This window comes from Sinohyriopsis cumingii, chromosome 14 (genome assembly GCF_028554795.1).
Source record: "Sinohyriopsis cumingii isolate HCF-2022 chromosome 14, ASM2855479v2, whole genome shotgun sequence".
NCBI lineage: Eukaryota > Metazoa > Mollusca > Bivalvia > Unionida > Unionidae > Sinohyriopsis > Sinohyriopsis cumingii.
In genome coordinates, this window is record NC_142974.1 from 125,258,071 (window position 1) to 125,275,251 (window position 17,181).

The 17,181-nt window shown below is 34.2% G+C and overlaps 1 protein-coding gene across 2 annotated transcripts in view; it reads right to left on the reverse strand.

The window, feature by feature from the left end:
* The window catches only part of LOC149784778 (uncharacterized), a 44,557-nt gene extending 28,406 nt beyond the window's left edge, over window positions 1-16,151 (reverse strand). The window contains exons 1-4 of one of the 2 annotated variants that reach the window (XM_089932794.1): window positions 9,212-9,310; window positions 6,273-6,415; window positions 2,537-2,632; window positions 1,036-1,090 (exon numbers count right to left, since the gene is read on the reverse strand). In XM_089932794.1, the coding sequence (XP_089788920.1) occupies window positions 1,036-1,090; window positions 2,537-2,632; window positions 6,273-6,369 (248 nt within the window). In that variant the 5' untranslated portion in view covers window positions 6,370-6,415; window positions 9,212-9,310. Of the gene's footprint in view, window positions 1-1,035; window positions 1,091-2,536; window positions 2,633-6,272; window positions 6,416-9,211; window positions 9,311-15,963 lie in introns of those variants that run through there. The other variant, XM_089932793.1, reaches the window with a different exon arrangement.
* Window positions 16,152-17,181: the final 1,030 nt, after the last annotated feature.

A 17,181-nucleotide genomic window follows, 5' to 3' on the forward strand; every position in this document is an offset into this window, starting at 1 on the left:
ATTCCTGAATTGGTGCTTAGAGATATCCTTAATGATGATTAAAAGTTTCACTATTACTTGCAATGAAATCACGGCATCAATATTTGACTAATTGAACAATATAAAATATAAAAATTGAGTTTTTACGTAGACAAGTGTCTCACAAAATGTTTTTTTTAAAAAGGACTCATTTGTTGGTGTATGAATGTTTAGTTCCCTGCTTCATAGATTCCTGGTTTCACACAATACTATCACATACACTCTGGGAACCAGACTAATCAACAAAACAAAAAGCAGTGACACAATACATAAATGTTTTCATGTACATGTTGCAGTTGTTGAACCAGTTGGAATAATGTTAACAATTTTTCTGATGTTGAACATTTTGAAAATAAATATAACGAACAACTTCATCAGAAAAAAATATTTTATTGACAATTATTCTTAATGCAATCATAAAACGAAAAGATTCAGTCATTAAACAGCCCAGTTCCCACCCAACTCCATCCCCGCGGTTTTCTGGATGTCTAGCAGATATTTTTGGAGGTCCCTCAGTAACTTGTGCCCTCTTGTAGTGTGGTCTGTGTTTTTGGACCTTGTTGTGTGCGAGTTATCGAGGAGGAATGTATACCTTATTTTGTTAATGTGAATTTTCTAGCAATAAAATTTTTAAAATGGAATGATTTCCTTGAAAATTTAGAAGAAACAGAAAAGCTACACATCAGGATGGAAGCATGCACTGCTTTACCAGAGGGATTTCACACATCTTGAAATGGTTAAGGATATCACTCTGGGGCTCTTGACAAACCACAACTTTACTAGCACAGGTGTAAAACTCTTCAAATTAGAACACATTTAAGAAATTGTCTGAATGTACATAAGACAGTTCCGTCATATGTAACTGAATACAAAATACTAAATCTTGACACTTGGGTTGCCATCAGTGATAATGTTGATACATGTCAGAAACTCACTTGAATTAAAAGGTTCCACAAATGCTCTATTTTCCATTGTGCCTATCAATTTTGGACCTTAACTGTCTTTTTATTATTTTACCTCTTCTGTTCATACTGTATAATTGGTCTCCCCTTCTCATCTTGATCAACAGAGGCTGAAACGCAAGCAAATAAATTCATCAACTATTAGTTTGTTTCGCATGCAGTTTGAAATAGGCTGAATTTATCTGAGACAAGAAAGCCCATATTCACCGTTTTTCTACCTTTCCTAAATTTTTTATTTATTTGTACAAAACCAACTCTGTCCATCTTGATAAAATTGTGCAAACACATGCATATAATCTTGTAAAGGATAATATCTCAATACAACCATATTTCCATAAGTTTAGTGAATATGGTTTATTCCTTTAAAAATTAATTATTAGTTTCAGGCTTCCTTCCTAAAACCCAGCAAAATATTTTTGCAAATTCCATTTCCCTGCTAAATGCAAAAGGAAATTCTGTTCTTAAAAAATGCAATATTTTCACAATATATTTATTTTCACATTCAAGACCTATATCCAGTTTTATTTAAATGTACTGAACTTGTGATCAAAAACCCAACCCATTTGCTAATATGATAACATAATAGCAACACAATCTCTTTGCTGTTGATCTTGATGCTTGGGGTTACTCACCATTACTCTGTGCAAGATAGGCTATATTTGGCAGGGAGTATAAATGGTGCAGGAAGAACCCAAGAAAGCCCTGGTAAGAACCATGAACCCACAGGGAAGCTGTTGGCAAACTTTCTCACATACCTATATTGGTCAAGCCCAAGACAGGTTTGATTCCTGGTAAGGATAGTTGGTATTGAATCACCTGTTGACAATTTCCTCTGGACATCGCTCAAAGACCACATCGGGCAAGCATTTTTGCCGTTAGATTGTGTAATTATCACAAATCTCCTGATAGACCACTTTATAACAAAGTACATGAAGCCCTATATACGACAGCCTTAAAGTAAGACTGCCTTATATTGAATTACACTGTACATATAGAATACTCCCTCACTGTAATGTCATCCATGGAAGCCATATGGACTACTGCCATAAAGTAAGACTGCCTTATATTGAATTACACTGTACATATAGAATACTCCCTCACTGTAATGTCATCCATGGAAGCCATATGGTCTACTGCCTTATAGTGAGTGTCATATACTGCAGTAGATTATATGTTCAGAATACTCATTCACTGTAATTCTATTCATGGAAGCCATAAAGACTACTGCCTTAAAGTGAGATTGCCTTATATTGAATTACACAGTACATATAGAATACTCCCTCATTATAATGTTGACCATGACAGTCACAGATTATACTACATTATTGTAAGACTACTTTATAGCAAAAAGTACATGGGACTCAATTTTACTATTGGATGCATGGGGAATCCTTGCCTTTGAACAGAAACCACGTGGTTATCAAGGACATAAGAATGAGATGAACTGCATTTACAAGACTGTCATTTGGGGTCAAAATGGAGAAATACAGCTGTTAGAACTCACCATACACTGTAAAAATGAATTTACCAACCTAAAGTAAGAAAAAGTATCTTACCTTCCCCTCTTCTGAGATACTGCATTATAATATGCAGTTGCTGGACGGTATTAGGGGACAGACTCCCACCAGTCTGTATGTCACGATAGGATGGATCTGAAAAAATAAATTTGACCTAACAGCCAAGTTTATGTCAAAAAGTATTTCTAATATGACAAAAACAATGCCGAAATCAAACTTATCACTTTTCTTCTTACTTTAATATTTATTTGCATTTACAGGCTCAAAAAAATAGAACTGTTTACACCAAATCAAAAAAACTGTTTACATCATATCCAAAAATATGTTTCCACCATACCCCAAAAAAATACTATTTACATCATTTCCAGAAAAGCAACAATCTGGAAATTTGTAAGATATGGCCTTTTGAGTGAGATACTGTAGGATGTGTATAGCATGGAAGAATCCATTTGATGAAAACAAAATACTTCTGTTAGTAAAGCATAAAATGTAGGTTACATTGACCTTTGGCTGTAAGAGTATAGTACTAACAGAGATGTAACCAATTATCAACTTAAATGACTGGAACTTGAACAGTACCCAAAAACTGAACATTAATAGAAAATTTCAACAAAATCATTGAATCAGGAAATAAGGGTCACAGAGACCTCTTTTTGCAATAAGGATGTAGAACTTATCAAGATGCATCCAATCACATAGTCTCATGATTCTAGGTAGGACTGTATACATGTAGCATGGCCAAAACATATTTGGCCATGACCTAAATACAAATTTTAACCAAAACCAGTAAAGAATGAAATACAGGTAACAATGAGCTTTTTTCTTGTAAATGTGGGGTTATAACACAGACGAATAATATGATCATTTCAAGATTCATGCCTGAGAAATGAACATCAAAAACAAAAAATTAACCCAATTTAATGAAGTCTAAAATCTGAGCTATAGTGACCTATAAATGAAATGATGGCACAGAGTTCATCAAAATGCATCATATCACGACATTTCTTTATAGGATATTATGTAAATAGAATGGAAAAAACGTATCAGGTCATGAGCTAAATGAATAGTTGTATCCTAAATCAGTAAATGAAATGAGGGTCACAGTGACCTTTTCTGTATGGGTGTGATACAGTGGAGAGATCTATGCAATTATCTTCATTAATGACTCAAGAATAAACAGTAGAAACAACAAAATTTATTTAGAGTCAACGAAGATTGAACTATGGGTCACAGGGATCTACTTTTATGATGAGTATTGTAGAACTCATCCTGATGCATCCTCTCACCAAGTTTTGTGATTTTTGGCATAACAGTTTTATACAGGTGGCAGAACAATCTACAGAGTCAATGCAAAATCTTTACATAAACCAGTAAAATCTTAAATGTAGGTCAGAGTAACTTTTTTGTTGTAAGAAAGTAGTATAAATAGAAATGTGTACAATCACCAAGTCTGATGTTTTTGGCATAAACAATATTTATGACTGAAAGTCAATGAAGTGATAAATATAGGTCATAGTGATCTACTTTTGTGTAAAGAATGTACTGTAGTCTCCATCAAGATGCATCTCTTAAGATGATTGTGACACTCTCACAGAAATGCATAAAATCACATTGTTTGATGCAAAGCGTGAGAAATTTTCAAAGTTTCAGCGCAGTCAGATAAGTTTGAAATATGGGTCAATCCGTCATACTGTCTTACTTTTGTGATAAGGGTATAGTGTGTCACAATGCATACCTTCACCATGAGTCAGCAATTCAGCTAAAAATGCAGAAACTTTACCTTGCCAGCAAAATGTGAAATGTAGGTCACAGTAACCTTTTGTAGTACATGTTTGCATAAAATCATCTTGTTTCATGATTCTATCGCAAAAAGAGATTGAGAAATAAACATAAACAAAATTTAACTCAAGTCAGTGAACCATGAAATATGGGTCATAGGTTCCTATTTTTGTGACACGGGTGTAATATACTCATCAAGATGGATAAACATGAAATAAGGGTCATCAGTACCTATTTTTGTGACATGGGTGTAATATACTCATCAAGATGGATAAACATGAAATAAGGGTCATCAGTGCCTATTTTTGTGATATGGGTGTAATATACTCATCAAGATGGATAAACATGAAATAAGGGTCATCAGTGCCTATTTTTGTGATATGGGTGTAATATACTCATCAAGATGGATAAACATGAAATAAGGGTCATCAGTGCCTATTTTTGTGACACAGGTGTGATATACTCATCAAGATGGATAAACATGAAATAAGGGTCATCAGTGCCTATTTTTGTGATATGGGTGTAATATACTCATCAAGATGGATAAACATGAAATAAGGGTCATCAGTGCCTATTTTTGTGATATGGGTGTAATATACTCATCAAGATGGATAAACATGAAATAAGGGTCATCAGTGCCTATTTTTGTGATATGGGTGTAATATACTCATCAAGATGGATAAACATGAAATAAGGGTCATCAGTGCCTATTTTTGTGACACAGGTGTGATATACTCATCAAGATGGATAAACATGAAATAAGGGTCATCAGTGCCTATTTTTGTGATATGGGTGTAATATACTCATCAAGATGGATAAACATGAAATAAGGGTCATCAGTGCCTATTTTTGTGATATGGGTGTAATATACTCATCAAGATGGATAAACATGAAATAAGGGTCATCAGTGCCTATTTTTGTGATATGGGTGTAATATACTCATCAAGATGGATAAAAATGAAATAAGGGTCATCAGTATCTATTTTTGTGGCAATGGTATAATAATCGGCATAATAGTACTTGCACAGTATATAAAAAAAGATAGCTAAATGCAAAACTTTAACCCCGAATTATTAGTATTGTACATGTCATGCATGTACAGTTAGCCTTCTCAGATCCCTCTCCAGAATATGCTATGGAACCAACACTAAACTGTCACCCAAGATCTAAGAAGAAAGAATTGTTAAGATTCATTCAGGATGTACATATGTATAAGCTGTTATCAGTATGTACAATGAAGCTGATGTCAAAGCTGAAGCAGGAGGTAGTACAGCAGCTCTACTCTACATTATGGAGGCAAGTTAAAATCAGGTTGGGCTATTGTATAATTTTGATGCCAGCACCATGACTAGTACAAAAAATTCCCTCTCCTTTGTGAAGTTCAGATCAAAAGCAGTTAGTTCAGTGGGCTACTGTAAAACATTGATGCTGACACCAGAAGTAGTATAATAGATCGCCTCTCCAACATGAAGGTGGGATCAAAATTAGGTAGTTCAGTGGGCTACTGTACAATGTTGATGCTGGCACCAGAAATAGTACAAGTGATCCTCACTCAGTAGTGGAGGTGGGATAAAAATTAGGTATCCAAGATGGCTAATGTATAATGCTGATGCTGACACCAGAAGTAGCATAACAGGTCTCCTCTTCAATGTGGTGGTGAGATCTAAATTAAGTAGCCCAGTGGGCTACACTATGATATTATGACTGATTAATTCTTTTTTAAAAAATACAAAAAAATATATTTCACAATGGATAAAATTTCAAATGACAATTAAGTTTCAAAAAATTTTGAAGCAAACAGTTGCACTCCTTGCTGTCTTTGTTGCCCAATTTAAAGCTGGGCTATCATCTAAGTTTAATATTTTTCATACTTTTAATATCTGATGTTGCAAAAAAAATAAAAAAATAAAAAACTATGCCCCAATTTTGGCAGAAAGAGCAAAAATATATCTACAAATTAATAGCCAGATTTATAAAATATACTTTACACTTTTACCTGTTACAGATGTCAAAGTCAACTTCGGACCATCTGTTTCCATGACAATGTCATTTGAACCAGAGATCTCCTGACGAATGTCCTTTGTTTCTTCCATGATAGGATTTTATGTTGTCATGGTAACTGCTCCAAGTCTATGTATCCTGTGTATAAAAAAGTTAAGTCTTTTGGTAACTATATGCGGAATTGTGACATTGTGATTTTTCATCAGTAATTGTATGATGAATGTTGACAGTGATTTTACATCAGTAATTGTACAAAGAATGTTGACAGTGATTTTCCATCAGTAATTGTACGATGAAAGTTGACAGTGATTTTCCATCAGTAATTGTATGATGAATGTTGACAGTGATTTTAAATCAGTAATTGTACGAAGAATGTTGACAGTGATTAGGGCATAACCGACTTTTGATTGGAAATCGGATTCCACCGGATAGTATGAACTTCCGATTAATCGGAGTCGGACAAGGCAGGAACGACCGATTCGGATAACAAAAATAATAAAGTTGAATTTCTATAGCACCGTGTCTAACACTGCGTGTCATTCGATAGTGCGTTAATAAAGTTAAATAAGAAGTCAGAAAAGTCCAATATGGTCAACACAACGGGGTGAAACGATAATACTTGAGTTAGACCGAAAGATTTAAATTTATTAAAATATATAATACAGTCCTACCCGTTTATGTCAACATCCTCAATAATGAAGGCATAATATTGAATACATTGACACATGCTAATGAGGTATTAAAAGAAAATGATTCCACAAGAGGCCAACTTTATAGGACCAAACAAAAGCCTGTTTTATTTTTATTTGACCGCGACATTAAAGCATGGTGGCAAGATCAACTAATTGTTGAATAAAGTACAGGATGGAACTGGCCGCTTACCGACATAAATGATTAAGGCGGGAAAATAAAAGCCTGGCGGCAAGATCAACTAATTGTTTAACAAAGAATGGGTCGGAACTGGCAAAAAAATAAAAAATTTCATGGATTCTTTGTGGCTTTGAACTTCGTTGCATTTTGCTATAGTCTTGCCATATCCTTCCCCTTGTGACATCGGTGTGATATGCAAAACGTGTGTAACATGGTTTAAAAAGTTAATTTGAAAAACCTTTTAATTTAGCATTTCCGATTAATTGAATCGTATCCGGAATCGGAAAAATTTCATGCCCAAAATCCGGAATCGGAAATCAGTAGAAAAATGCTAATCGGTTATGCCCTAACAGTGATTTTCCATCAGTAATTATACGATGAATGTTGACTGATTTTCCATCAGTAATTGTATGATGAATGTTGACAGTGATTTTAAATCAGTAATTGTATGAAGAATGTTGACAGTGATTTTCCATCAGTAATTGTATGATGACTGTTGACAGTAATTTTTCATCAGTAATTGTATGATGACTGTTGACAGTAACTTTTCATCAGTAATTGTATGAAGAATGTTGACAGTATTTTTATATCTATAATTGTATGAAGAGTGTTGTGTTATGTATATTCAATTTGCTTTGTTTGTAAGTTAGTTTTTTTATATTTTTTTATTTCATTATAGGTAAAGGATATTTGTATTTTGGACTTGACCTTGTCCAAAATCAAGTTCATTTTTTACCTGACCTGACTCATTGGCTTGGGTTTTGCAAAAAAAAATGCTTTTCTGAATCCGAGTGTATCACTTTGGAAATTCAACATGAATAAAATATCCTCTACCTGTTGTTTACTAAATTTTCTATTATAATTTTAGAAACAAACCTTCTAATAATAACTATTATTTTATCATGTAAACATTTGGAACCATCCAGAATAAAATTTTTAATTAGGTAAAGCTTGTTTTTTTAAAACATCAATTTTACCTGGGATCAAGTACCATAAAATCAATCATTTATTTGCGCTATAAGAACTCAAGAAAGAATCGTTGTTGTGTCCAGTACTTAAGTGAGCTGGAATTTATTCATTCAATAATTTTCATTTAAATTATTCTTCTCTGGAAATAAAAAGTGCTCAAAAATAACATTATTGGAAATAGAGACTTGGATTCATGATGAAATTCAAATAATGATTGTATTATCATGATTCAACAAGAGATTATTGGCACATCACTTCAGCACAGGCCACCAGGGCACATTACTATGACACAGTTGGATTTATTTAGAATACCACTAACATTTGTTCAGATCTTTAATCATGAGAAATTATGTTGCAATTTATAGGATTATTCTGGGATTTATTTTGCAATACTATTATACTGTAAGGGCTTTTTACATTTTTCATTTTGTACTAGGAAAATAAATTATTTGTTCAATTTTACTAAACTTGTTAGTTATGACTCTTTTCTATTACTTATTTTAAGACCATAGAGTTGTAATAGTTAACAGTGATCTTACATTAATAATTGTATCAAGAATGTTGACCGTGATTTACATCAGTAACTGCATGTTGACACACTGAATTTACACCTAAAGCAATGCAAAGACTCACCATGGAACTCAATGCCAATACATCTTTCTTCTAAGACTGCATACAGTACACAGAGTTTGGCATGAAAATAATTTAAAATGTCACTGTAGCTGAAGTTTTAGCATATCTGGTGTCTGACCCCACTTCTATGGACACCAGAGGGTAACCAAATATGACACCCCTTTTGCAGATGGTTACCACAAGGGCAACACACCATAGCCACAATGTTTTGTGAATTTCTACACAGTGGTTTAGGAGAAATATGGTAATGGTCAGGTGGCCAGAGAGATGAAGTATCTCAATACTGAATAAGTAAAGAATTTGGTATAATGCTGTAATGAATGCTAATGAACATAATGAAAGTTAATGTACTGCTATGTTTAATAATAAAAGTTAATGCATACCTTCTGTAATGAAAGTTAATGGATAGCTCATATCTTCAAATGCATATGATAATATACATTTGCCAAGCAAATACGATACCTTTAAAATGCATGCCCAAGCCATAACATGTCAGCACCAGTAAAGGCCAGTTCCTTAATCTCTGATACTCATAAATATACCATTCAAACCCAATACCTGAAGGTCTCCTTTATCACTGATTCCACGTGTGCAATTTAGATACTGTATATACTTGCTTACAAGTCAATCAAAATTGCAAACAACAAAGATCCTGATCTGCCTTTGCATAATGTGCCTACAGATCAGGATCTATGGTATTGGTTTTAACGATTACTCCTAACAAATTTCTCAGACCCAGATCTGCCAGCATATTATGTGATGGCAGATTTGGGTCTATTCAGCCTGCAGTTGGACTTGGTCTTATAAGCAAGTGCATAAGGCAATCAAGAATAACTGCCCAACCTGCTTAGTGGTTATCTTTTGTACATGGATCAATACAGGTGTGCAACATCTGATGCTAATTCATCTATTGCACTGATAGAGTCACATGATAAGCCTGCAATCATGGCCTTCAGTGATAGTGTGTACTATTTCAGTTGTTTTCAATACCAGTCCTATAGATGTGAGATGCATTTATTTTTGAAGTTATTAAAATCCTCAGTGCTCTAAAAAAAAAACTCCACCATCAAATTACAGTGCCTGGCTAGTACCATGTTGATCTTGATTTCATGCTCAGCTACATTCTGCAATAATCCTACATGTACACTGTAAGATATCCACATTGATCAATGACTTACTGCCTTAACAAGTGCTGCTGTGTAGCTCATCTGATCCACAGATCAGTCTAACTGATTTACCATTTTGACACTATGGCACAATTAGAACTTGGTCTCTAACTGCCTTACCATTTTGATAAACTGCTCCAGTGGCCTGGTGGTTAGAGCATCCACCTCGGCTACGGGAGGCTGTGGGTTCAAACCCTGGCCGGGTCATACCAAAGACTTATAACAATGGTACTAACAGCTGCCTCACTTGGTACTCAGCATTATGAGGTTAGAGTTAGGACTGGTCAGCCTGGTGTCAGGATAATGGGACTGGGTGCTACATGTCTGCAGCAAGATACCCCAGTGCTAGACGTCACTATAAACTGTCGTACTCCAGACATTGTAGTGATATGACTAAAAAATTGCTAAAGCTACTTTAAAAATCCAAAACACATACACACAACATTTTGACACTGTCACACAGATTAATCTTTAACTACTTTATCATTTTGACACTGTCACACAGATTAATCTTTAACTACTTTATCATTTTGACACTGTCACACAGATTAATCTTTAACTACTTTATCATTTTGACACTGTCACACAGATTAATCTTTAACTACTTTATCATTTTGACACTGTCACACAGATTAATCTTTAACTACTTTATCATTTTGACACTGTCACACAGATTAATCTTTAACTACTTTATCATTTTGACACTGTCACACAGATTAATCTTTAACTACTTTATCATTTTGACAGAATAGTCTAAGTGCAATACTCTTCACTGCTTTACTCCTTTTCCTTACTGAATAAAGCTAAAATTAAGTAGATTGGTTCAAGAGCAATTACAGCTGATGAATGCCAAAGTCAGTTAATGATAAAAACAAATGTTGTAAATTATATGGCCAAATGTGAGATATCAGATTTTTATTAAATGTTTTATTAAAGAAAATATAACAAACGTTAACCAACTCTATCTGGGAGAAGTAGAGATAACGTTTTCAAGAAGGCCACCATGGTGGCCATATTAAGGGCAGGATTTGAACCCAAACCTTTTAGATGATACATCCAGCACACTTTGCAGTGATATGCATGTATTCACAATACCAATGCACTTGCTATAAATATAAGCAGCTCATCTATTTTACTCCTGTAGTAAATTTTGATCTGAATGATCATATCCTCTTTACATTGTTAGCAATTAAATTTTAAAACCATGAATGGGTAATTACCAAATCAAAAAGCAATTAACTTCTAAAACCATGAATAGGTAATTACAAAATCAAAAAACAATTTCTGAAACCTTGAATGGGTAATTACCAAATAAAAAACAACTTTTAAAAGCATGAATGTGTAATTACCAAATCAAAAAAGAAATTAACTTTTAAAAGCATGAATGGGTAATTACCAAATAAAAAACAATTAACTTTTAAAAGCATGAATGGGTAATTACCAAACAGAAAACAATTAACTTTTAAAACCTTGAATGGGTAATTACCAAATCAAAAAAGCAAATTTGTTAACTAAAAACATACAGGTCAAGTACAAACACTGCTGCCCTGAGCTTGACACAGGTGGAAATTTTGAACATTAAGAAATACATTAATATCCTGTGAATTCAGGGGTAACACTACCAGGCGAAGTGGGTGACTAAGTTGCCTAAAAATGTAAACTTCACCTTCTTCTGTTAGGAAAGCAAAAACGACTTTGCCCTGTGATTTTGTATTTTTTTTTTTTATAGTGGGACACCGAATAACCATACTTTGAGATGCTCCTATGCCTTAGCCAGGTTAGTTCAAGTGTTATATTATAGCTCATGGCTAAATGTAGGCTTCGAGTCATCAACTAGTTGATATCAATTGCGCCAAACTTGTGCACATTCAAATCAGTTTGGAATCATAACTTACTAAGTGAACCTGTCATGGGGAAACAGTGGCAGACATTGCTGTGTCTGGAAAGTACTATAGTACTATGCAGGTCAGAAACATATGGGACAATGCCATGTTGTGGAATTTGAAACATGCTGTATGGTCAAGTTCACTCATTTTTTGTGAAAATACATAGAAGAAAGAAAAAAAAAAACAGTAAAGCAAATAATATTTAACCAATGCCTAATGTTACTACAAGTATGTAGACAAATAATAAAATCTTTCATTTGCAATCCTATCAATGCAGACCTTCCAACCCCGACAAGACCATCCCAGCAAGGCAGGTGATTTTGTTCTTTAAGTTTTAAAAGTTTTCAGTAAGGCATAACAAAATATCATAAAATGCTATTGTAAAGCTGGAAAACATATTCAAAAGTTCGATATTCAAAATATGTAACTATGGTAAACATTATGTTCGACTGAAAAGTTAGTAAAGTACACATAGACCTTATTTACCCCTTGTACAGTTGTACAAACTTTAGTTCCAAACCCTATGCAGCTCAATGCCTTGTTGCCATTTCTCAAACTGACATAAGTCTTGGATTTTTTTCCCCTTCCATTTCACATGTTGATGGCTATTATATTTCCTGCCACAAGATATACTCAAATTGACACATGATGTCCAATAAACATAATTGCATCCCTTCCTGCTTTTATTCACAAGAATCGAAATATTCCTTTTTAATCTTCTGTGCTGATTTATAACACTTTTGACAGGCTTAATTTCATCTTCAACATGCATTGCTTGCTGGATGCTGTTTTAAATATTTCTATAATCAAAAGTTTGATCATGCAAATGCTTAGAATGTAAAAAATATGTGCAGTTTAAAGCACCTGAGGTACTGCTGTAAAGTTAGTCTGGTTACTTGACTAATTCCTCTGATCCTAATATGAAACCCAGATCCAAATCAAACACAGATGAACCAATTATAAGTATTTTTCAGCAACAATCATTTTCCCATAGTTTTTGTTTTTAATTCCACAAGTCCATATTTTAAAGGTCACTTTCATAAGACTTATGGCAAAATTGTAAGGGTTGGCAGGTCTGTCAATGGATTGTTGTAATGAAGCTATAGGGTGAGTGGTTACATTAAGAAAACACCCCTTTCTAAAAATAGATGCACTTGTATGCTGGCTGTGTTGATCTGGTTGAAAAAGAAGGGTTTACTTCATTCATATACTGACTTAAAATTCCATAGTGTGTTGTCTATGAACAATTATGGTCAAGTTTTATCGGCAAGAACAAAATAATGAACATTATGATTTGAAAGACACGTGCATGTTACAGGTTTTTTAAAAACAATTTTAGAAATATTTTCAAATGCAGTTTCATAGTGAACTTTCAGAAAGTAAAAAGAAAATTTCTTGATTAAGGATAGCTGATTAAGCATTTGTACTAATTTGCAATTACAATCTAGTTACAATTCATTACAATGTATAGCTTCTGCTGTTCTCTTTATAGTAGCAAGTTTAGTGAATTTGTACCTTGCAGTTTAGGAAATGGGTCCAGACAGGCATGTGAACAGACATAGTGGAGGGTATCATAAAACATGTGGAAAACTAAACCACTACCCCTTCTCATCTAACAACACTGAAAAATTTCTATAAACCATCCCAGTTCTCCAACACATTAAAAACAATTTTTTAAAATTTCATTTTCATATTAACTAATAAATACTAAATACTGACACAATATACAATGTATCTGACATAATTTCATATTCATATTCTTATATATTTTAGTCCAATTTGCAGCAAAGCTCTGACAAGGTGTCCCTCATTATATCATTATGTTGTTACTAACACCTGGTCTCATCTGATAGCCCTCCTATACTATCTGAGATTAAGGACATGCTGAGTTTGATTGATTTGTTCAGGTATTGCATACATAATTTAAGGATCAACCATTTAATGTGGGGAGAAGGTAGGAAAATTTTCCCTCATTTTGGTTGGGATATTTATTTTCTCTTACTTCTAAATAATTTTGTTCCCAACCCACATAATGAATATAATCAACATTCTTTTCTATAAATCAGATTCAGAGTAATTTTTTTCTTCTTGCCATCTGAAAGCCTGAGTGTTTACCCCCCAAACTTACAGCCTCCATCACCCCAAATTAAATGGACAGTCCATTATTACAGAGGGTAAGATATCAAAAGTTAAAATTAATTTTATACTTATTACTCACTATATAATGATCACTGCCATACATTGGTCTGAATAAAAATTCATACAAAGTATTGTCATTTATAGCAAGTTTTGATAAATAATGAATAAATATTTATATTTTAAATAATTGTTTACATTGTATGCATGTGAATGATTTGTATTTTTAATGCAGCTTTAACAATCATATTTTTTTCAGTGTGGCAGTTTACAGTGATGTCTAACACTGGGGCATCATGCTGCAGACATGCAGCATCATGTCCCGCCCAGTCACATTATCCTGACACCAGACCAACCAGTCCTAACACTAACCTCTTAATGCTGAGCACCTAGTGAGGCAGTTGTTGGTACCATTTTTATAAGTTATTGGTACAACTTGGTAGGGTTCGATCATGTGACCTCTTGCATCTGAGACGGACACTCTAACTACTTAGGCCACCAGAGGGGTATAATTGTTTGTTAGTGTCTTATTTCAGTCAATATGCGTTTGAAAGCAATGAAATATATTACGGATACAAATATTAATAAACCTATTTCTTTGTTTACACTCTGAAAATGAGTTTCTGTTGTGTGAACACAGGCTGGTTGGCAAGAATCAGAGGTAAACAGATGCTTTCTTTGTTGTTGTTTTAGGGTTTAATGCCATTTTTTTTTCAGCACACGATAGGCTATACATGGCAGCCAGTGTTAATGGTGGGGGAAGAACCCGGGAAAACCCTGGAAAGAACCACCAACCCACGATAAGCTACTGGCAAGCTTTCTCACATACCCACATTGGCCGAATCCGAGACTCAAACCCACGCAGACAGAGGTGAGATGGCAGTGATCCATAATGGAGAGCACTTTAGACCACTCTGAAAAATGGCATTAAACCCCACAACAACATACAACTCTGGAGATTTCTTTGACAGGTATGTATTTGGAAATAAAAAGCACCTATCTGTAATGATTAACTACCAGGAGGATTTAGTTCAAAGCATGAATGATGTAAGGAAGATTTAGCACTCACAAGTGCCATTTGATGTGTTTCCTATGTCATAATTAGAGACTCAATGTATACTTGGTGAACAATGAAATTGAGAAAAATAAGTGTTCCCAAAAGTTTTCACAAACAAAACTAATGAGATAATCATGTGTATTTTTAGTTTCCTTAATGAGCTCCTTAAAGTGTTTTTAAACATTTGACTTCAAGTTCAAACATGAAAAAAACTGCCTTAGCTAGAAAATTCTTCAGCTTCTAAAAAATGCAAGTATTCACAGTGCCTCTGTTGCAGACATTGATGCAGAACATAGCACTGAAAATTGGGTGACATATGGCAGCAAAAACAAATGTCTGATTTTATGACCACCCTTGATAAAAAAGCAGAGTGAGTACACTGTTGTGTTGATAGTAGAAGCTTTCCAGTCGAAAATTTGCACACAAAAAAGGGACCAATATTAAAAACGGTGCATTGCTTGAATGCTTCCTGCGAATTTATTTCAAAAGAATTTTTTTTAATTATGCACTCAGATTATGTTGGAAAACATTCCATTTTCATATGTTTAATCATTCTAAAGAAAAAAAGCATACCCTGTTGCTATCACAGAGTCTTGTATCGTTGATTACAATTAACAATTTATACATGTTATACATAATACTAGTAAACAGTACATGTATGACCGATAGTTAACTTGTAAGCAACGCAAGCCCCTGTGGTTGCTATATAGTTATATCTCACTGATACTGGTAAACCATTTCTGGATGCCAACCCACCACATGAGTTCGTATCAATGCTTACAAATCACTCTTGTACAAAATAATCCTAGGATAATGTTGGTAGTAGCACATGTATGATTTGTAAGGAAACTGTAACGATACGAGCCCCAAGGTCTACACCATAAGGCATCGATGTGGGAATCAACCCGAAACATACATAGATCTAAATAAAAAATAATAAAATAACAATAGTACATTTGCTGTAGTTACCTCTCTCGATGCAGCATCGAACATGCCGAAAATAAGCATTGTTATCAGACACTCTAATCTATAGATACATATGTAAATACTCTTGACACTAATTAAACACTAAAACTTGAGCGTTTATCATAGGCACGCTGAAACGAGCTATGATCGAAAAAGTTTAAAAGAAAAGGCCGAGGTCATTCCGATTGTGAATGGCGGGATCAGGTGAGTGGGATATTCTCGACTCTTTCCGATGCGAGTCGAACAATAAAATCGTTCAATGACAATTCTCGCGTTTCTCCATGAGATCTCACTCAAATATGTCATTAGAGTTTGATTAAACGATACAATTCGAAGGAAGAGGACTATCATACTCCGATTGTAAACGGGTGAAACCACAAATTATACATAAGTAGATGAGGCTCTATTTTGTTTGAGCTAACACATTCGGAACAACCTCGCCTAAAACCCTTGTGTGTTCATTAGTACATGTACTCTGAACTTTACTAATGTAACACTTTTCTTTGGGGTCTGCCACTGTAACTTCTGCAGAAGCTTCAATTTTATTTTATTTTTTTTAAATGCAGCTATGATCATACTTATAGCAGTAGAATCAAACACAAAATCTCTTTTCTCTGTTATATTTCGTTGACTGCCTCTGGTCTCAGCCATCGTTTTCATGTTGTTATTTTGTGTAATAGGTCATTTGTTTTTACAGTGTATGTGAGGCATTTGTATGTGTTTTTATGTTGTCTGTATGCAAACTGCTCTTATACCCTTGTGTATTAAGTTCATGTTATAAAGTCCTAAGAGATTTTTGAAAGAATAAGCGCTCCACTAAGTCGTTATTATTATTATTATTATTCCTCAAATTTATGTCGCCGCGGTGATTTACAGTATAATCCAATCGGAACACCCTTAGTCTTTTCGTAAAGTCGGGAACAAACTCAGATGTACTTCGACGCCATCGAGAACAATGTTCTTAACTACGTTCCTTCCCACTGTATAATATGGCGGTGGAAAGAAATAATGTCTTAATCAGAACAATCGCGGATTTCGCTGTCGTAACGTATGTGCTGCAATCCACCAGAGGCGAGTCACCCAAAACATCAAATTAATGTGTATTCCTGCAACAACATCCAATCTTTTTCACGATACAACGGAAGTGGTCTAGAGATATTCCGATCGAAAAATCATACATTTGGTCCAAAATATTTCCAAAGAAAAATAAATCCAATCTAT